Raw genomic sequence first — 23946 nt, forward strand, 5'->3', positions numbered from 1 at the left:
GAACATTTTTTGGTGAAAAACAACAATTCTATGCAGGCTAACAATTTCTATATTGACTAACAATTTCAATGTGGGCAAAAAGATGTTTTCGTTTATTGTGCTGTTGTCTAGAATGAATTCTTGAAACTTGTTAAGTATCCTTTTAAAAATAATACTATGAAACAGTTTAATGTAATTAAGTCAATATTGAAAAGAAATTTGGCTTATCAGTATATTACTCCAAGCCTTTGAAGTATTTTCTTCTCTCATCTATGAATTCAGTTATTTCACATAGAATGTAAAATGAATATAAAAATTAGTAGCTCACGATGTTTATAAGGTATTGAAAAAGTAAATATAGACATTAACGCTTTTAATAATATTACACTGATAATATTATGAACTTTAATGAAAAACAAACAGATATACATATATAATGTGATAAAAAAGTGTTAAAACCACTTTTACACATATACAACTTTTCATACATAAAATAGTCTTATATCTGTTTAAGATAACTTTAAATATGTTTTGTGAGTGAAAAATGTATAAGAATGAATGAGATACATGCTGCTATTGAAAGGTTTCTCTCTACTTTGCATCATTCAGATGCCTTTTTTCGTCAACAAGTCACAGCCAGGAATGAGAATTATTTCAATAGCCAAATAAAGGTATTGCAACTAAAATTGCCACAAATCTTATTCCACACAGCATATAAAATCTTTTAAATAAAAACATTTAGACACTATACACTAGTAAAAATAAAAACAAAAAATAAATAATAAAAATTGAAACAAAAACAACAAATACATCAATGTCCAAAAAAATGAAATGTTTAACTCAAGACTGGGCACTTTTATATTAATTTCATAATATAAAATAATCCTTCACAAAAAGCATTATAATATTGATCACTGAAAATTAAATATAAAAAATATTTTGTAAACTTCTTTTAAATAACTTCAAAGTTGTTGCTACCAAAAGTTGAGTCTGATAAAATATTAAAAGAAAAAAAAAGATGAATTTCTGGATTACTTACATAAAATATTGTACATTTATAATGAATTTTTTAAGCAATATAGAATAAGAATTTCTTTTGAACAACAATTTTGATTTTGAACATCAACTTTTAAAATATTTTTCTTAAAATTGTCAAGATAACACATATAACTTTTAAAATATAGCAGAACATTTTTAGCTAAAAACTTTGCTCAGAACAAAAATAAGGATTTACATGTATAGCCAAGAAATTTTTTATTACATGTTCCATTGATCCTTGTGTTCACCATTGTTAAAAATAACAAAAACAACAATCCAACATGATACTTCACACATATATTTAAAATTAGCTGGATCTTAACATTGTATCTCTAGAAAAAATATGGAATTTAATGAATTGACATAAAGAAAAAATACAATCATTGACAATGAGTACAAATGAATATAATCCTTTAAGCTAGGGCTAGTCAGGTGAAAAATTAAGACCCCTCTCACTATGGCACTTTCTAGTAGAAATTCATCCCCCACTTAGACAGAGGAAGGTAACCACTTTTAACAGTTATGAAAAGGAAGTGCTTTGTTGTAATTTTGTTAGTCATATTCCTTGGAGAGAACAGTAGCAAAGTTGTAGGGTGCATTTTTGATGAAAGGATGATTTGGTGAGAAGATATTTTGGCATACTTTATGTATCACATATAAAATATAACTTTTTAAAATTAATTTCAATAAAAGCAGTAATATTTCCTTTAATTGTAAAAAGAGCATGCATTTTATAAGTTATTTGAAATTTTACTAATTAAAGAAAAACCAGCATTTTATTGTTTCTGATAGGTCAGAAAAAAACTTACAACTACTACTGCATAGTTATAAAATATCAATTTTACTTCATATTAAACAAGTATTTAACACTACTTGTTTATCAAGAGAAATTTTATCCAATGCTTTTATATGATTTTTTTTCTATTACCAGGCAAAAAACAGGTAAGTTATGGCATGTGAAACTAAAAAAAAAATTTAATCCTTAACTAAGATATTTAAACTGCTTTTCAACTATTACTATACAGAGTTTAAATATGAAAAGAGTATTTACCTAACCTTTAAAATTTAGTTTAGCTAAATACACAATTCTTACGCTAATTTAAGCAATTAAAAAAACAAAAAATTAACAAAAACATTAAAAAAATTTGGAAAAAAACTAAAGCAAATTCTGAACATAGCTAACAATAATATAAGCAGAAAAGCAACAAAATAGAGTCAAATTTGCATCAAAAGATCACATAAATGTAGTCCCATAAGGGATCTCTAAGGAAATATAAATGCCAAAAGAATATAAAAGAAATTCACACCCCTCAAAAATCAGCAACTAATAATATAAAACTTAAAACTTTCAGTCAATTTGAATAGAATATAAGCAGGTGCTAAGTCTTTTCTTCCATAATAGGACCTAATTACAGGGGGTTCTTAAGGAAATAACAGGTTTGATGGCAGTCAATGAGCATAAGGGAGAAGAGAATCAATAGTACAATTGCTGATCCAGTGCCACAATGGAAGGAGTTTTTGTGACTGGTATATATGCTGTACTGGCAGTAAGCAAAGGGTAATGTTCCAAAACAAAAAATCCTTGTTTCAGATGTAATTAGGTAAATAAATGTTTCTTTTCATAGAAATTGAATTGGGCATTAACCTGTTAACTTTAAAATTCCAGACTTAAAATATGCATCTATGATATGTATAGATATATAAAAAGAAAGCATTTATTTTTTTAAATCTACTTTTTAATTTTGATTTTGAAACTGAATGTTCACTATTTCGAATTTTTTTTTTTTACTTTCATACTATAGTTACACTCAATGAAGATAAAACAGTATAATAAAATTCAACTAAGTATGAGGTGTTTCAATTGTCATAAAAAAGCTTAAGTAACGAAATTCCTTACAAGATAAGAAACAAAATCGAATTGCACAACCCTTTTAAAGAAATTTCTCTCTATATATATATATCTTTGGAAAAAAAAACAGTTAAATCTTTTTAAAGTTCATAAAGGCACTTAAACAGCTCAAACTTCAATAACAGTTTACTAATGCATCTAAACTTGAGCTTATATACATTTAAAACAATATCACAGACAGCAGAGCAAGATTTTTTGTATATTGTAGTTGTAACTTTTAATTTACTTTCCAAATACATAAATTTAATTTAAATTATAAATAAAATTCTGCAAAATGAATCATGCAATTTTAGGTTTTCAAATAAAAGTTTCAATTTTATTATTTTTTCACTGTCTCTCTCTCTCAGGATAAACACATTAAATGCATATAAATCTAGGTTCAAAAGGTAATCATAATAATTTCCAAGTTTTTACCATACTTAGATTTAAATCTGTTATGAATAAAAAGTACAGTAACACTTCTGGCCACTTGATTGTTAATCTCAGCTTTGCTAAAGCTTCAAGTTTGTAGCTTTTCCTTATTATCAAGCAATTTTTTTTTCATATAGTTAATGGAAAAGTAGTACATGGCAGAGAAATCATGGTATAATTTTTCTCAAGAGCTCATCACTTGGAGGATTAAAATAGAAATGTTATATTAAACAAAAACTAACCAAAAATAGTAAGGAAAAAATAAATTTTCAAACACATTATTCAAGCTGTGGACCAAATCTAAATATGATTATGTTCCAAAGAAATGTTCCAATTCTCCCATTTAAATTCATATTTTTAAGGATTAAATAAAATTGAAACTATATCATCTGAATTTAAGAAAACAAATGTTAACAAACATAAAATAACTTCATCCACAAGGAATTCTCCAGAAAGGAATCTGTAATATATTTATTTAACACTCTGGCTATTTTGCAAAAGGTTCCTTTAATTCTATTTCCTGATCAAATAACAAGCAATTTTTTTTTATGCAGAGAAAACTGCAGGTTGAGATGCAATTTCTTATGTTCTTCAGAAAATAAAAACAATGTTGGAAAAATTTGCTAGCTTTGAAAATCTAGATAACTAAACATTTGCCTAATAAACCGTTAATCTTTGACCTGTGTCAAAGCCTCAGAAAACTTGAATACTTTTAACACTTGCTTTGATTTATTATCACTTTTTTACTTATAAATAAATAAAAATACAACATAAAAATATACAAAAAAAAAATATAGGAAATATTAGAGAATACATATTATTCATACACAGTCAACGGGCTAAATAATTTGATACACAGTAACATTTATTTAAGTTTTTTTTTTAATAACTAAAGTTAATAAGCAATACCATTCTAGTACTTAGAAATAATAATCAAGCTCACAGAAAATTTTCTGAATGACATTTCTTACAGTTAAAGTTATATTGAAAATATTTTGTATGCTTAGGAAATTAAAATTGTATTTTGTTAATTTCTTATTTTCAGCAAAAATAAGTTTTTTTTTTTTAAAAAAAAAAGAAGATAATGCGTAAAACCGAATTCTAGTGCAATTGCTTAAGCAGAAAATTTGTGTTGTACATGCTGTTCAAAAATCATACAACATTTTAATGTCAACTAATGCAATACAGACTTCGTAACTGGCAAATATATAAGTAACACTACATATTCAATACACTCTGCAAACTTGCACAAAAAAATTTCTCATTTGATAAAAACAATTTTAATTTTATAGAAAAAAAAATAATTGGCCTGTACAACAAATATATAATAAAGTTATAGGTTCAATAATGTTTGTAAAACATGAGTAAAATCTGAATCAAGTGAGAATATAATTTTTACATTGCGTAAAATATCAGGTAGTGGCACACTGAATACAAGACAAGGGAGTCTCCAAAAAAGAATTTGTCATTGAAATATCTAACACTCAGGTGGTTTTGGAAAAGGTAAAATAAGACACCTTATATACTGTTTCTCTATCAAACAATATGAAAAACTTTTTTTTTTTTTTTTTTTTAAATTCAAATAGGATTGCAGATTGAAGTGCAATTTTTGATGCTTTGAGAGAAAAAAATAGTGGATTTGTTGCAGAGTTGAATTGAAGGTAGTGATCTGAAATCAGTTCTGTATGGTTAACCCTAAAGAGTTAGATGCAGGCGACCTTTGTGGTAAAAAACGAGGGCTATTGGGTTATTCTTTCTGATTAATTTTTGCACTAAAATGTAGTTTACACCATTGTTAAAATTTCCCAGAGTTGTTTATATCTATTGCAGAGTTATTCCTTTCTGGATTATTGTATTGATAAAATGGTGCTATAAATTGAATCTCATTCAAAAAGGGCAAATGAAATTATCACCGGGACTCCTCAAGGTTGTTATATAACTCATAATTATCTGAAAACTCTGACAGATTGCTTGTAAAGAGAAGAATATAGAATTTATAAACATAAAATTGCTTAAATTAGAGTTTCATCTATTGCCACAATCAACTTACACAGAGAATATTGAACCCACTAAAATGAGAGGGGCAAAATTAGGATAAGGATGCATTTCTTATTTCCATAAGAAAGGAAAAAAACAAGGGATCCTACTTTTCAATAAACAATAAGTTACAAAATTGTAAATCTAGCAATATTTTCTATGTGACCATAAACAAACTTTAAAGTAATAATATTTTTTTTAAGATTAAGCAAAAAGAAGTCAAGCAGCAGTAGTTTCAGATGGAGAAATAAATGACCCATGAGCAATAAGATGTAAACAGTTATTTATAACATAAAAAAGTCACTGCTACTTAAAACAATAATACTGTACAATAAATGTCGTAGAAAATGTTGGCATTGGAAGATACACAAAAAAGAATAATAATAAATAAAAACTATGCTTAATTCAAAACAACTAAATGTAAGAGAAATAAAAATTCACATGCCTAAAGACAGGGTGAATCAGAGTAGTTTTGAACTTCTAATATAAAACATGCAAGGAAAAAGGTTTATTTTCTGTGAAAGCATTTGTTAGAAATTTGGGGATTATCTCCCTCTGTTTCATTCACCATATAAGTAGGAGTAACTTGGAACATTAAGTACAATGCATGGAAGCTTCAATTTAAACATATATATACAGTGTGTCCCAAATAAAATGTAACTTATAAAAAGCAAGGAAATAGCGCTACAGCTAGCAGAAATTGGTTGAGAAGGGTTAGTCAGTTAGAACCTGCAGAAAGATGGTGTTGGTTACAACAGAATAGAGCCACTGCTCATTCACCAGCAGCAGCAATGTCTTCCCTTGAATAGTTTTTTGTGGACTGCCTGATTTTTTAAGGACAGTGACGTCCTCCAAGTTCAGACTTGTCACCCCTGACTATTTTCTATGAAGATACTTAAAAAAATTTGTGAACACATATTGCTTGACAACTATCATGGAACTAAAGACAAAAATTGAGCAAGAGATAAAAAACGTTTCTACTTAAATGTTGGTTGAAGTTTTCGATATTTTGTTCATTGTGCAAATGCTTGTAAAAATACTAACAGAAGTCTTTTTCAACATATCTTGTAATTTATGCTTAAAAAACATCCCCTTTCTCAGTTGTTCATGTTTCTGGGTTGCAATTTATTTGGGTCATACTATATATATATACAAACAGTTGAATTGAAATGAATAATACTGTAAAGGTGTGAATGGAAAATAAAATTATAAAGCAAGTACAATCAATAGAAATATAAATTAATTCATAAAATTTTTTGTTCCTAGTGAAAAGAGGTGTGCTTGAATTTTATCTCTTATTTTTCGGAGAAGGACGATGTTTGTGTATAATTTTTCTGTAAGTTTAAACCTAGACTTAATTGTGTTCTGATTCACTCTGTTAACATCAAACTCATCACTTCACAATAAAAATAAACTTTATGAATAATGTTATCAACAAATAAAAAGTTATGATTCAGTGTTATTTATTTAGAATTTACTTATTCCTAATAAATAAACATTCAATAATAAATTTTGCTATTTTAATTCTAAAATAGAAATAGTATTATCAGTCCCATGAAACCAATTTTCTTACTGTCTTTCTTAATTCTTTTGCGTACACAAGCAAGAAGATCTCTTTTGAACATTTAGACACTTTAACAGCATTAAACTATGTAGCCATTTCAGGCAAAGCTTTTGTTTTAAATAACTATTTCATTATTTAACACAACTTTATAAAATAACAATTTTAAAGAAAAATTCAAAATTAAGTGCATATTGAGTACACAAAGTTAAGTATAAATTAGTATTGCATTTTAATTACCCTGTAGGGGGTAAAGTTACAATTACACTAAATAATATTTTAAAAAGTAAGAAATACAAATTAATTTATATTTGCACATATCATAACCAACAACAAATATAAATTTATTAATATATATATATATATATATGTATATATGTATATATATATATATATACACACACACAAAACAAAAACACACCAAAATAATTTAAAAACAAAAAACAAATAATAAAAAGTACTATATCAATTTCATATATAAATCCAAAAAGTGAAAAATGACACTGACTACAAAATGAATGTAGAAATAAACAGGTGGCAAAAAACTGTGTATGTTTTCTCTAAAATAATATAACTGAAAATTGTGCCATAAAATTTTAGAACGAACAATATCACAAGGGAAAAAGCTCTCTTGCATCAAACATTTGTCTGACACGGGAAACTCTAAGTTTCTGATTCAATGTAGAATCATTTTTTAAAAATAGTTTTCACTTTCTCACTAACTTTCTTTGTTTCAGGTGGTTCAATCGATTTCCTAAAGAGAAAAAAGACGTTAAAAAAATTAAATACAATTAGTAAGTTAGTACAATTAGCAAGTTAGTACAATTAGTAAGTTAGTACAATTAGTAATAGAGGAATATTTCAAAAAATTATCAACTTCAATTCCCCAAGGAAAAATATGGGGCTTATTATCAATAAGTGGGTCCATAAATCCCTTACTATTAAGGAATAATACTAAATCAAAGTTTTTCTAAAGCCATTTAAGATATACCTTACAAAATTAAGCAGCAAAAGAAATTCTTAAACTTTTGAACTGAAACAATCAAGGTGAAGTAACATGGTTTGTGGCATGGTACAAAGGCTAGAAGAAAGTAGCATGGCCAAAATAGAAGAGACAGTGAAGTTAGACTGGCTTTACTTTCTTGGTATGATCTATCAAAATCACAATTTGAGACAATTTTGCAAGAAAATTGCTATCTAGAACAGTAAAACGGTCCTACATGTGGTTAGTTTATTCAGTAAGGGTTGATGAGGATCTCTAGTTTCAGCCATCTAAACATGATAGTTCTTAATTGTTTGCCAAATGAGTAAACAGTTGCATTTGTACCAAATTTGCATTCCGATTCAATTTCTAGATCAGGTATCACTGTTCCCGTAAAGATATTTGTCTTGAATTTTGAGGATTAAACATAAGTTTAAACGCAACTGGCATTTTATAACCCAAAAATATAAAAAATTTTAATTTAACAAAAATTAGGGGCAACTCTGATGCATTTATTCAAAATTTTAAGGCAATTTCTTCTACAGGAAGATATTTAATTTGAAAAAATATATATATATATATCTGTAAAGGCTGCGTGGATTGGCCACTTTTGTCGGGTATTACATTTTGAGCTGAAAAAAGTTGAAAAACAAAGCATCATAAATAACAATCACTAACCAACATGAATGATTGCAAACACCAACTATGATTGCCATGATCTACCTCATACCATAAAAATGAAGATTGCAATATTATAGCAAGAGTGGAAAACATAACAAAAAGGATTCAATTCTATTCAACATTCTTAATAAGTATGTTTTTTCCACACCTAGCAGGTTAAGTAAATGATAATGCTCGATAATTAAACACCCATCACAAAAACTACCAACTTTAACTAGTTTTTTAAGAACTTAAACGATAACCATAGTTAAATTATATCACTGATCTGCATTTTAATAAAAATAATAGTAGTTTTCTTGTAATTCAAATTAGTTTAAACTAACTTTACACTAAAGAAACTCGTAATGAAGAAAACGTAAAAGTAAGCCTGTTTTTAATTCATTATCAAGGAATCAAATTATTCATTACAGAGCATTATTGATTTGAGTTTCATTATCCAGGGATGAAAAAGAAAGAATGCTACCCATATGACAAAAATTTCTGTTCCTTTCATCACATCATTTGTATGGTATCTATATTGAATTTTACAATTATAATTGTTATTTCAAATATTCACATATATCACACTATTTGCTTGAGTTCGAAATGTTATTTAATCATCTTCATTGATGACATTTTTATAAGTATATTTTTCCATTTTTAAAGTCAATGAAACTTTCCTTTCAAAATAAAAATAAAACCCAGTTTTTGGATTGGGGAAACTTAATTATATTTTATTACTACAGTCGAATCCCGTTTTTGCGAAATTCGAAATAGCGAAAATTTCAAAGTAACGAATATTTTCCGAATCCCCAAATGTATTTCCATGTGAACAATTTATAAAAAATACCGATATTACGAAATCAATTATCCGATTTAGCGAAGGCGAAAATGAACACCAGGTCTTATTTTCTTTGATGAACAAGACACATTTCTTCAAAAATGTTCTCAGAAATGAAATGTTTTATCACCCTTAAAATACTAATAAGTTTCAAATGTGAAAAACCTGTCAAAAAAAGAATCACTGGAAAGAGACCACCCTGAGTTGACCCTTGCAATGATTCATTCATGTTTTAAGAAGTCAAAATACACATGCTTTTAAAAGAGGGAATTCTATTCAATAGAAAGGGCTTGTCAAGAATGATAGATTAGAAGTGACCACCCTTAGCAGAACAATTCCTTCCTTGAACTACAACAGCCTAAATGGGGGGGGGGGGGGGAGAGCTGTTCGAAGAACTCAAGGTGTAAAAGGGGTGTAGACAAGTTTCAGAAAATTACCAGAGTGGTGTGCAACTTCAATAGGAGAAGGTTAGTTAAATCAGTTTGTCTGCTTTCAACGTTTGCAAGCATTTTGTTTTCCTTCTTAAGCATAATGAGTGGTCAAAAGCGTAAACAATTTTCCATTAAGGAAAAACTGGAAATTATTTCAGAAGTTGATCATGGGATAAAAAAAGCTGATGTTGCGACAAAGTATGGACTATCCCCATCTACTCTATCTACTTTTTTAAAAAATCGAACGAAGTTGGAACAGCAAGTGCAATTAGCATTGATCGGATCACATAGAAAAAAGATACAACTTTCAAATTTTCAAGATGTAGATGCAGCTGTTTTTACATGGTTCCAGGATATTCGCTCCCGAAACATTCCAATTTCCGGGCCCCTCATTCTTGAAAAGGCTTTAGAATTTTCAAGAACTTTTGGAAACGAAAATTTCAAGCAAGTGTTGGTTGATTGAATCGATTCAAGGAACGTATGCACAAATTTGTGGTGAAGCTAACTCTGTTGATTTAAAAGCTGTGAATGACTGGAAATCAGAAAAAATATCGGATGCAATTAGGTCTTATGATCCTTCTGATGTTTTCAACGCAGACGAAGCGGGAATTTTTTTCCAGTTGTTACCAAACAAAACTTTGGCGTTTACAAAGGATAAATGCATTGGAGGCAAAAATTCAAAACTGCGTTTAACTGCTTTGTTTTGATGCAATATGTCAGGCACTGAAAAGAGAAAAGTTATGGTTATCGGCAAATCTGCCAAACCTAGGTGCCTAAAAAATGTAAATTCACTGCCTTGTGATTATAGATCTAGCCGCAAAGCGTGGATGACGACTGGAATATTTAATGAGTGGTTGGTTAAGTTTGATGAAGATATGAAACGTAAGAAAAGAAAAATTCTGCTTCTTATTGATAATTGTTCACCCCACAATGAGCCACCAAAATTGGAATGTATTCACATCGAATACTTTCCTCCTAATTGTACGTCAATTTCACAACCTCTTGACCAGTGTATAATTAAAGTGGTAAAGGGAAAGTATCGAACACAACTTCTGAGGCGTATGCTTGTGCAAATCGGAAACAAAGAAGCAATTACGAAACCAGATGTAAAGCAAGCAATGGATATGATTGCTGGAGCATGGAAAGACATTAGCCAAAAAGTCATCTGTAGTGGATGGAAGAAAGCAAATTTAATCTCGGCAATTGACAATGAAACAGTCGATGAAATTAATGATGTTAATGTTATCATTGATTTGCAGACTTTATGGGAACATGTGACAAAAGAAACATCAGTGCCAAACGAAGTCAGTCCTGACGATTTTCTGACTGCAGATGATGATGCTAGAACATGCGAAGCATTGACAGACAATGATATTGTATGTATGATTAAAAAAAAAAAAAAATCACTTTCGGACAGCAGCGATGATGAAGAATGTCCTGAAGAAAACAATGTACCTACAGCTTCACAAGCCTTGGCCAATTTGGAAGCTGTAAAGAGATATTTATCGGCATAAAAAAACTTTTCAGATACTTTGTTTGAACATGTGCATAATTTGGAAAATTTTTTAATTTCTACTGGTTCTAAATCATTTGTTCAGAAAAAAATTACTGATTATGTATCTGCCTAATTAGTAAGTGTTAATAAATTCATTGTTTACATTAGTTTTGTGCGCTCTTTTAATATTACATTGATATTTTCCCAAATCTAGATTAAAAATATAATATCAAAACTGTAAATTGATTTTTCATACGAATAGTATAATCCCAATGTAACGAAATAATATTTGTATATGTTGAAAATTCGTAATATCGGTATAACGAATTTTCATTATTGCGTAGAAATAGCTTCGGTCCCATGGAATTCGCTAAAACGGGATCCGACTGTATCATTATGGAAGATTTTTTAACATGAGGTCTCTGTAAACATGATCTTTATATTCATTTCCAAGTATGAAATCATAAAAATGAATTTTAAATTTTTTTTTCTTCTAACAGAATATCAAGAAAACTAAAGAAAGAGCCCAAGCTCTTTCTTGGCCTCACCTTTATAACATAAATCAAGAGTGAGTGAAATATAATCACCACTCACAAAAGAGAGCCATAATTTGGAAATTTATCAAAAATCCATTCAATTGCTAGAAAAACAATTAGTTACAATTTAAAATGCCTTGGCAGAAGATAAAACTTAATTAACTTATTAAACTTAACTAACTTAATTCACTAATTTAACTAATTAACTTAATAAAACTTATTTTAAATGCACTTTATAATATTAATAAGATATGAATAATATATAATATACTCTGTCTATTATATATAATTTATATCTCATTAATATTTTGAAGTTTGAACCTATTTTTAGAATAACACTATCAGTTACAAGTGTTTTTCTAAGGAAAAGATTTAATGATCATATTTATTGAACAAAATATTAGAGGACTAAAGAAATATTTTGAAGTTAAATGATATTGGAAGGATAAGAAATGTGTAATACTCATTAATGGCACGACAAGTGGCTTTGTATTTAATTATTTTACTACACTCATTTTCTTAAATAAAAAAATTTTCTATGTTGCTGAAAAAATAGTTTTCTTAGAAAAAATTCATTCTGTTTTTGTTAACTCAATTTTGTCTACCTGTTGGTTATTTAAATTTTCTCTCTATTGCAGGCACATAAACTTTGTGACTTTGAAATAAATGCTATGACTTATATTCTTTTCTCACCACTTTGGGTAAAAGACTGTTAATAAGCTGTTTAACCACTGGATTTAGCTTTGATACTAATTCACAAAAGTACACCCTTGATGCCGATTGGTGATTATTTTTTTGAGTTTTCTCACCTACACTGTTCAATTTTCCAATCTCCTAAAATTGCTATTTTAACTATTCCAGTATGTTTCAATTTCATCTGTGATTGATATAAAAAAATTGCTTTATTGTTGCTATTAACAAATTGCTAACAAATTAAATATCCTTTTTAGCTTATTTAGTTGCTTTTAGTAGTAATTTTTTATTGAAGATAATGTAACACTTTGACTACGAATTTTAAAAAAAGATTTTTTTGTCCCGTTTATTATTCAAAAGGACAAAATAAGTCACAAATAATGCAAATTTAGTATTTGGGATTTTTCTGACAAGCAGTTATCAATTTAGAGGCTGTCCCAGCTGTACTTAATGGTGGGATACATATGTCTGACCTGTAGTGATCAACTTACTATGAGCACATCAATCATTCCGGAAAAATTTGTTATACACACTTTTTTTTTACATGGTATGATACAGGGTATTTGCATAGTCCGAAATTACTCATTGGACAACTCATATTTGTTCTTTTTTCTATGTTCATTTGAGAAAATATGAATGGACATAACAATCCTAATGAAGAATACGAGTGGGATATATCTGTCCCAATGAAGAATACTAGTGGGATATATATGTCCCAGCGCAAAATCACAATGCTATTTCATGCAAGAAACTCTTTAGCGCCATCAAAGTAGCGACATCTAGAGGATATTTGACACATGAAACATGTATACTTGGTTCGACTCTATGACTGGGACATATTACAATGAGTTTCTAATTGCCTTTCAACCAATTAGTAATTTTGAAGCATTTGTTAGGACAACTGATTCCCATTAGTAGCCAAAGGGTTAAACTGTAAATGCTAACCTTTACAATGAATGAGATTAGCTCTGACGGTAGCACTAAAACTAAACTGCAATGGTTCTACACCATGTTACTCCAATTTTGATGCTTAGATCCCCCCCCCCCCTAGATGGTTCATAAACTGTGTTGCTTAGTGTTTCATGATCAGGCATGGCATTGCAGTTTAAAGTTTCATAAGATAATAACTAAGATGGGAAAAAAGGAACCTTATTATTTTTTTAACAATAGTCATAAGTTATAGCAGATATTACAGTAATTCCAGTAGTTAATCACAATTACAGTAGAGTCAGGTTTATCTAAACCTCTAGTGCTGAAAAACATGAGATAACCAAAGTTGATTTTACTATTTTTATAAGCCCTTTGACTGTTGACTGCTTTAAGTTGAAGCCATAGTTGAGGATTGGATACTTTTACAAGCAATATTGATTTTGTTGGCTGTCAAATATTTTATATTTTCAATATGAAGTGTTCATTCACCAAAGCTTAAGTTATAAAATGGTTATGCATTTGCACTCATAATCTACACCAATAGCATGCGTAGGATGCATATTTGCACCCATAGCAGTCAAAGGTTTAACACTTTTAATCACCAGATTTGTAAGCAATTTCAGAGCTAATTGATTTAAGAATAAATAGAAAATATATTTATGTCAAGGAGCGATGTCACACCACCAACTAAATAGTAATACAAGGGTGAAAGCCTCTTTGTCATACAGGAAAATTGCACAGCTGAGTTACTGGTTCACTTCATTATAATAGTTATTCAATCATCATACACTTTAGCTTTACTTTCTTAGTTGATTTAAAATGTAGATAACAACAAGTGGATAAGTATAATTATTTAAATCTTTAAATTACTTCTGTCTGTTTGATCCCAATAACATAATACTTTTTAAGTGCAAAAAAAAAACATTAAAATGTGGACAAAAGTTTACATACATGATATTAGAATATTAATTGAAAATTTACCAGTTAACTGCATAATTATGGTCATGATGAAGATTCTTCAAAATCACACGTATGTCTTGTGATTCTTCTGCAGTAGATGAATTACCTAAAACTAAAAATCAATTGTTTTGCATTAATTTAAAATGAAAACTCAAAACTGAAGATGCAAATTTTACATACTTTAAAAAATAAACATGCCAACCAAAGAACACAATTTCTAACTAAGGTTATGATAATAAATAAAGTTGTATAACAGCATCATTTGATAGAATTAAAAGGAAGTTAATATTATATTCTGCTACTAGTAAACATATTTTAAGAAAAGTTCAACAGTTGATGTATATATGGATATATATATTGAGTTTGCAAGCAATTCTTAATTAATATTTACAAATGTTTATGAGTTGGAAATATGAATCATATGACAAATGAAGATTTCAATGAGGTAAAATTGCCAAAAGATTGAATAGACTATAATAGAATTTCAATAAAATAACATTAACATGAAACACTGTAAACAAAGAGAAATAATATCTGAATTATTAATAATGGAGAATAAATTTTGTGTACATTTAGAGGATGTACCACTGTCATATCAAGATTTGAATAGAGCAAGGAGAGGATTTTTTATTTATTGTAAATTTAAGTTTTGCACCGGCAGTTTTGTATTACGTTCACAGAAAAGTGTCTTTTATTTTTATTACAGTTCATAGTTGCAACGAAAAACCCCTAGTTTGTCACTCATTTATGAACCAATTTTTATGTTCAGTGCAATAAGCCTTTGCTAGTGTCATTGCCATAAGCCTGTTCATGGGTGCAAGTTGGAAAAAAGGCCAAGACTGAAAAATTTTTGACTGAAATACCTAACATACACAATACCCCCTCGAAATATGCAAACTATCTAAGAAAGCTTTACCATAATACATCAAGTTTAAATACTGTACAAAAAATATTTATTCTTCTGTCTTTTGATAAAATAACAACAGGACATAAGAAAGTAGACCAATAACGTAGACCTAAAAAATATTTTTAAAGACAGAAAAAAAAATCCGATTTCCATCTTCGAGTCAGTCTTGTTTCTGTCTTACTTTCGTCCACGAACATTTTCGAAAGACGGAAATCCGTCCTGGGGGCGGAAGACTTGCACCCATGAGCCTGTTTGAAACCATACTATTTAGAACAAGATATGTAGATTTTCTAATTAGAAGTGTGATGGCTCATAGTAATAAACCTAAAAATACCAGGCTTCTTGAAAAATACTAAAGCTACAGTAGAGAACCATTTATCCGATATCCAGGAAAAAGTTTGCTCGGTTTTCGCACCATTTTAAACTAAAACAATTATGAAAAAAAAAGCAGAAATTGGACTCATCCTTGAGGTTGAGTAGAGGAAAATGTGAGAAAGGGGAGAATTTTTTCCCCCGTTTACCCAGAGAAACGTCATTTCTTCTGAGACCCTGAAGATCCTTAGATTGAGAGGAGGCAGGGAAGGGACGAATTTTTTATTTTCTCCTTTAGGCAGTCAATCAAACTCAAAGGAGTGGCATGCTGATTTCATTTTCTGTTTGATTTACGAGGGGATATGGGAAATGCATTTCACATGCATATCAGTGAGCAGAAGATGAAAGAGAAAAATATATTTATCTATTTGACATTGATTAATAAAAATAAAATCTTTTTCTTTAGAATAAATTCTGATCCTTCGGAAGTGCGGTATCATTTGCAAGTTTTTCTTGATGTGGAATCACATCTGCTTTAATTAAAAATCGTGTTTTTAATAAAAAAATAAATAAATGGAGAATTGTTTATTAATTTAAACATACGATTATTTTATGAAGCAGATTGCAGATTTTTCTAATTCCACTACGTTTGATTTTTTTTCTTTTCACGATAAAATTTCACACTCAATAAATTAATTATTTTTATTTATAAATTTTATCAATAGGTTTTTTTTTTTAATTTCGTTGATCTTGCCCTATTCCGGGTTTTAATATTTATGCTAGTGCCTCTTTTAACTATCGTTTCGATAATTTTCAAGTGTTGTTTTTATTTAGATTATTAAGTTTTCCTTTTATTTTATCAATTCCCCCCCTATAATTAGGTATGAAATATATTGCGTTACTTAATCCTTGGTTTTGTTCATATTAGTTAATTTAGGAATTATAACTATTTTTAAAAAAATAAATATGAGAATTTTGTATTTTTTAAACTTGCTTTTTTCTTGTCTAAACATGCAAATTTCATTTATTCTTTTTAAATTTAGGAGTGTCTTTCTTTTTTCTCTTACTTTAAAATGTGTTACACTTTTTCTTTGCAATTCAGGTTCGATAAAACATTCATTTACGACACATTTTGGTAAATCTTTGTTTAATTGTTCTTTTATTACAATTTTCATTACTGTGGAAAAGGATATACCATCAGCGTTAGCACTATGAATAAAGAACTTATTAGCTTTTGAAATGTGATGATTAATTTTTATTCCTAAAATACATTTTACAAAATGATTAAACAAAATGTAAACAATCTAAAAAAAAAAAAAACCCTTCGACTGTGTGTAATAAATATATAAGTTAAGAAATATGAAAGTAACAATTGTTGAGTACAAAGCTTTATTAAACATTCATTGAATCGCAACATAAATTACTAATTTTATTATCAAAATATGTTTTTAAACATTTCATCTGATTTCATATTCCTGGAATATCATATATTTCTGAAGAATATTGAAAAACTGTTTTAACAGATATGAGTTTATAAATTTTATTATATTTTCAGATATATTGAAATTAATTATCTAACAGAATTTTTGAATTATCTAACAATGTTTGGAATGGAAAATAAAGAATGCTTGCAACATTAAAAATTCTCTATTTCAGGTATGAATTCATAACAACTTATTATAATGTACAATGAAAAAGATGTAATAGTTTAATATTAAATTAGAAAAAGATTTGATTAATAACTAAATCAGTATTTTTCTCAAGAGTAGAATTGTTTTTAAATAAATCAGAAACAAATCAGTTTTAGTTAAAATTTTTATATTTTTCTTAGTAAACAATTCCAGTAATTAATGTAGGTGCATTATGTGCACCAGATTCTTGCCTTTGAGGTATTGTATACTGATTTCTACAATTAAATTGTATCTCTTTCCACCATTGCAAGAGTTTGTTTGCTCATAAACTTTTTCTCCCAGGGAAAGCCTCTTTAATTGGAAATTTAATACAGAACATAGAATTTTATATAGCAGCTATATACTGTATTTATCAAATAAAATGCCAGCCCACAAAGTGGTTTTGTTTTTTAAGCTTGCATGATGTTAGATTCCACTGTTTATATTTTTAACACATCTTTGAAGAAAAATATATTAGAAAATTCAAAGCATATATTGCAGATACACATTTTGGCCTCATAACTTTTTACTGATGTCTATCTTGCCTACGAAACGTAAATTTATTGCATGGCAAACAAGAAGCTGGGACATTGTTGAAATTTTCCTTTTTAAAACTTTAAAGTGGGCTTAAGAAAAATATTTTTTATTTAGACATGTCTGATCTATCTGCAGAGCACTCAGAATCATTTCCCTGAACACAGTCTGAGAGCCTCAACATCAAGGTGTACTTTTCAAAAGAGATGAAAGCTCTAAAAGTACTTGAACAATTTTTCCCTCTTTTGTTAAGAATTTTTGCTAATACACTAGAAGGGTATAAAGAGAGAAAAATTGTTTCTTTTCAAAATGTCCATATCTTGATAAATTTTAGATGCTTTTTCAATATTAAATGTGATAAAAATAAGAATCTAACAAGATTGGAAGAATTTTCACAAGATAAAAAATCAAGAGTAGATATTACAGAGTTATTCATACAAATACACAATTTAGAAATCTTAAGAAATTCTAGATCTAGTTCTAGTTCATTTACGTCGCACTAGAGCTGCACAATGGGCTATTGGCGACGGTCTCGGACACATCCCCGAGGATGATCCGAAGACATGCCATCACAATTTTGATCCTCTGCAGAGGGGATAGCACCCCCGCTTCGGTAGCCTGACGACCTGCGCGCGAAGTCGAGCACTTTACGATAGCACAGTTTAACGAGGACCGATACCGCGCACCCTTGGTCCATACACAGACTGATCCAAGTGGTCACCCACCCGCACACTGACCACAGCCAGTGATGCTTGACTTCGGTGATCTGATGGGTGTCTTAACGATCAGTCCACTGCGGGACAAAAAAAAATTCTAGAAGTAAGTAGACAAAATACAATATAAAATAAAATTCTATTTAACAAAAGTCTGATGAATTTAATCATATGGTTCTAATACATGATGCCTTAGAAAGTCCAAAAACATGAGGATTTTCTAAATCTTTTACTAGCCAGTTAAAATAAGAAATGAAACAATATTAGAAAAAGCAAACATGACTGCTACAGATGAAATTTATAAGCGAAGGTGGAAATGGATGGGACAGATATCAAGAATGCAAAGAAAAAAATTAATACATGTTTCTTTTTCTTAGGTCTCTGATGGCAGGAGAAAAACCGGAAAACCAAGGAAGACTTGGCCGAGACAAGAGAAGGCAGATATTAAAAAGAAAATTTTAAGGGATTAAAGGAAGTCAAAGACGTGGGGGCATGGAAAAGCAAGCAGGACACTCTGTGCACCAAACAATGTGAAGAGCCTAAGTAAGTAAAAGAGTAAGAAGTCTTGCTCTATAGGTAATTGGTTCTTACTTATTTTTTCCACTTTCTTATTTTTCATCCAAGTATCAATGGCATTGTGGTTCCATTTTATAAACACAAGCTTTGGGTAGTTTCAGAGATAATCCCAGTAAAGAAATTATTATATTTAAAATTATTTTTTACAGTAAATCTTTTTTTTAAAAGAAAATGTCTGCAAATGTAACTTATAGAGGCCAAAGCCTCTTACAGCTTCAGCAGAACTCATAGCGACAGTTCTTGAAATATTCTTTCTTTTCTAAATACTCTTAGGAATAAAATTATTGTTCATGTTTCCAAAAAACTTTTAAATATAATTTCTACTGTCATTCATGTCTATTCAATACCAGAAATGTAAAAGTAAAAGAAAGAAAAACACTGCAGAGGCAGTTAGTCTTTTGCTTCTCTCCAAGCAACAAGGACATTTTCATTTTCCCATCATTCCAGTTCCAAATATTTTACGAAACCTAGCCAATTCTCATCAGATTTGTTATCGCACCTTATTGAATTACCAGAATTCATTAATCTGTTAAATTATGCTATCTATCAACTTTTTGCATGGTAAAAACTTGAACTTTTGTTCTCACTAAAATCAATACATTCAAATTTTTTAAAGCTAAAAGTTTCCTAAAATGTTTTCCCAAGATCCATCATTAGTCTTGAGTATTTAAAAAGCTTTAATTGTTCATTGAATCAAATTTTCCACTCTAATTAAATCTAAATTTCATTCTTGTAATGCTTCCATGAAGAACAAATACAGAGATTGATAAACAAGCCAAACTGCAGTGGTTGATCTTAAACTGCAAGCTGCTTATTGTGGCCTAAAAACACACCCTACTTTAATGATTCAATTTCCAAGCTGCCCCCAGATCCTGAAAAATTCAACCTGATTTTTGTTTGATAGATGAAAAATTTTATACATTTAATCAATAAAAAACTTTAAATTATTAACTTCGATTTCCTGGATTTAATTATCCAAAACAAACTGAAGACAATAACTTAAACAATGCCAGTCTATAATATTCTAAAAACATTACATCAGGACAGAATGTAATTAGATATTGTTTTAAATAATTGCTGCCAAATATGCTGTTTCAAGTCTGCATAGGATTTTAAAAATTGATTCAGAATCTTGCTTTTGCAATTCAACTAATCTGACAAGGATGATAGGTGCTATTTCTAGATCTTCCACTATAATAAAAATCCTTAAAACTAGCTGCAGACAGTCAAAGCTTTATCAATAATAATGCAAATTTTTAAATCCTTCACTGTTATTTTACATTTCATTTTTTATTTTATTGGTGAAAAATTTTTGATGCTGTTTTCCTTGAATGGAGACCTTCATATTTAGTCTATTTTTAAACTGTATGCAGGAATAAATATTTTTTATATGTTGGCTCTATGCATTTTTTATTATTCTAGTCAACGACTTTGCAAATCAGACAAATTTTTGACTATTTAAAGTTATTCTGACATAAGTGTGATATTTTGAATTGAATTGTTCATTTATTTTTTTTATTTTTATGGATGCTTGCTGGTTGGCATTTTTTCCGCTCTTAATGAAGTAAGAATGCCTCTGGCTTTTCTTACATAAAATTTACAACAATACTTAATTTTTAATTTAACTTTAACGACTATTAATCTCTCATATTTTTCGGAAAAGTATTGAAATTATTCCTGTGTCCAGCATTCAAGAAGACTAATTTAGTTTTCTTGGTTAAAGCTAATACATTAATGTTTCTTCAGGGTGGCCACTCAAAACAGATTTCAAATTTCCCTGATTTTTCCAGGTTTTCCAGGTAAAAATCTTAAAATTTCCAGGTTTGTGTTTTTTTCCTTTATTCTTATAAAGTGTAGGATGTGTACAAGAAAAGTGTCTATTATAAAATATCTTATTCAAAAAAAATTTTCTTAAACATATCTTGAAAAATTTTTTATTTTTTTTATTATTTTTAATGTTCTGGTACAACATTAATTTTTAAAAAATTACGACGAGGAGAAAATAATATGTTTAGCTTGCAGAATATGTTGCTTTTATTGAATAATTTTAATTGTTTTTATTGAATTTAATGTGTTACTTAAAGTAGTATTTGCTCAAAGTGTACCTACAAAATGACAAAATCAGAATCACCAATATATCACCTTGGATAAGTATTGTTTAATATATTTTCATTAAGGAAAAGAAAACCGTTTCAGGTGATTATATATCAATAATTTTTAATAATTACAGTGGCTCCCAGAAGTGCTCACTCACTTATAACTTATATTGAAATAGGAAATAATAATTCAATAATTAAAATGAATATTTCACAATGGGTATTTGATAATAAGATGTATAATCTATTCTTAGCAAAACTGCATGGAATATTTTAAAAACAAAGCAAAAGTAAATTTTTTAATCAAATAGTAACAAAAATGTTACCCCACGAAAGTCATCTTACATTTAAATGTTTTGGATCTCAGAATTAAAATTATTGTCAATTGCTTTTTTTATTTAATTATTTTTCATTTAATTTTTTATTTCTTTATTAGCAATTTAGTATCAAACCTATAATAGCAAAATTATATTTTAATTTTTGCTTGCTAACTCCATAATATTTTATTTTATCTTTTAAAAATGACTTGTGGTCGTAATAAAATAGACCAAATTTGATTATTTGTCTTCATAAGAGGTAAATCAGTAATGAATATGTTAAATTAGTTTATTGTATTCAATTGAACTGTGCAATATGTGATAAAATGCTTAAAAGAAGGACTTCATATCAGAGATAAAAATTATAAATTTTGTGGAAAAATTCATAAATTTGCAATTGAGTGTTGTAAAAGTTTCTGTAAAAATTTTAAAAAATATTCTGCACGAATTTCACCTGACAAAAAAAAACTAGTTACACGTATTTTCAACCTTTAAAAGCTATTGTAGATGCTAAAGGAAACTCCACTAAATGTTAATTTAACGAAAAATTAGATTTACTAATAGACTGAGTTTTTTCTTTAAAAGTATATGATGACTTTTGTGGGATAAAGTTTTTGTCACTTTTTGATGGTTGATTCCTTAAAAATAAACTTTTCCTTCGTTTTTAAAATATTTCATATTGTTATTTAAAATATTTCAGTTTTGTTAAGATTAGAACACATTTTTTATCATTAAATATACATTCTGAAACATTCATTTTAATTAATGGATAGTCTTATTTCATTGAAAGTCATAACACTTTTGTGAATCACTGTAATTACATTTCAATATAAAGCTGTACTGTATACTGCATTATACTGTATTTCATCTTACCAGTGCTTTTTATAAAATTCACTGATCATATTTTCCTTAAACCAATATCTCAAGTCAAATTTTTAAATAATGGTACTTTGAAATAGCATTTTTATTTTAAGAGATTCAGTATAAAAAAATAAATGTCAGAAATATAAAATTGTCTAATTTTTAGTTCTATACTCTGTAGAAGAAAAAAAATAGATAAAATTCCTTAAAATTTATACTTTTTGATTTTTTTTTGTTATTTGAAATTAAAACATTTAAAGAATTCCAGTCTAAACACACAGTTTTTTAGTTTAGCATAGTTAATTGTTTTTGTTTGAACAACTGGAATCTTTTACAGTGCAGAACTGAAACACTAAGTTTCGTTTTCCTTCTCCTGACTAAACACATATGAATAAAAGAAATGATATTTTATGTATATACATCATTTAATATGATATGTTTCCTATATATTCCTTAGTCATTGTCAGCCTTTTTAGGCTGACCTTTTAGGTAAAAAGAGGAATAGTTTTGAAATATCATCTCTAGAATGGAAGCAACATTTACGAACTTTCGATATTTTAATAACTATACAATTCGAATTTTGAATCAAAAAACTAATATTTACCTACAAAACCGTAAAATTTGATATTAATATATAGTTAGCTCTAAAAAAAAACTTTTTTCAAAATAAAAATATACTATAAAAGGTTAAAATGAAATAGAAAAAATTAGCATTAATGCAAGAATTGTAACAATTTGTCGACAAACATTGCTGCTAGTGATGGGGGAAAATGCGTGATTGGTTGGTTTGCTGAGAATAAATAATTTACAGATTTCTTTGAGTTCAAAAGCCTTCAGAAAAAGAGTGAAATATAAAATCTATCATTATTAAATTATAACCAAAATTGCACAGTCCCATAGTCTGCATAGAGATCAAAGGTTTCTACATTTGCTTAGCAACCATAGGAGAATTTTATGTTGTATTCTAGTTTAACAGGGTTAAAATGGAGCAAATTTTGATGAAAGCAAAGTAAGTTGATGATATTTCAACTGTTTGGAGATACATTTCCGTCTAAAAAATGTGGGTATAATGGATGAAACAATTTAAATTAAGAAAATTAGCAAATAATTTAATTTAGTGAAATTAAAAAAAATATGTAGGAAAAAATTTCCAGCCTTTCTTTAAAATTTCCAGGTTTTTATCCATATTTCCCTGATTTTTCCAGGTTTTTTCCATTATAAAAAAATTCCCTGATAATTCCAGGTTTTCAAGGTTTTCCAAGTGGGTGGCCACCCTGTTCTTTTACATTGTCGCGGATTTCTGTTTCTTGTTCTGTCGTTCCTTTAACCTATTCAGAATCTGTTTTAGATTTTTTAGAAAATAGATCTTTAAATTTAGGTGTCTTTTCGCTTTTAATGAAGTCAAAAATAATTACTAGAATAATTTTTTAAATATATAAAATGCTCCAAATTAGTATATAGAGCATATTGTCCTTTTAAATAAATAGAACTTAAGAA

General features: G+C 28.4%; 1 protein-coding gene across 5 annotated transcripts in view; it reads right to left on the bottom strand.

Moving 5' to 3' along the window:
* Window positions 1–370: 370 nt before the first annotated feature.
* Window positions 371–23946, bottom strand: part of LOC107447897 (uncharacterized) — a 48716-nt gene continuing 25140 nt past the window's right edge. For 4 of the 5 annotated variants that reach the window (XM_043043919.3, XM_016062938.4, XM_016062937.4 and 1 more), the window contains 2 exons: window positions 14485–14575; window positions 371–7689 (listed from right to left, as the gene is read on the bottom strand). In XM_043043919.3, coding sequence (XP_042899853.1) covers window positions 7623–7689; window positions 14485–14575 — 158 coding nt within the window. In that variant the 3' untranslated portion in view covers window positions 371–7622. Of the gene's footprint in view, window positions 7690–11222; window positions 11338–14484; window positions 14576–23946 lie in introns of those variants that run through there. The other variant, XM_043043920.3, reaches the window with a different exon arrangement.

The sequence above is a fragment of the Parasteatoda tepidariorum genome, chromosome 11, assembly GCF_982258835.1.
Source record: "Parasteatoda tepidariorum strain Cologne lab strain chromosome 11, Ptep-v5.0, whole genome shotgun sequence".
NCBI lineage: Eukaryota > Metazoa > Arthropoda > Arachnida > Araneae > Theridiidae > Parasteatoda > Parasteatoda tepidariorum.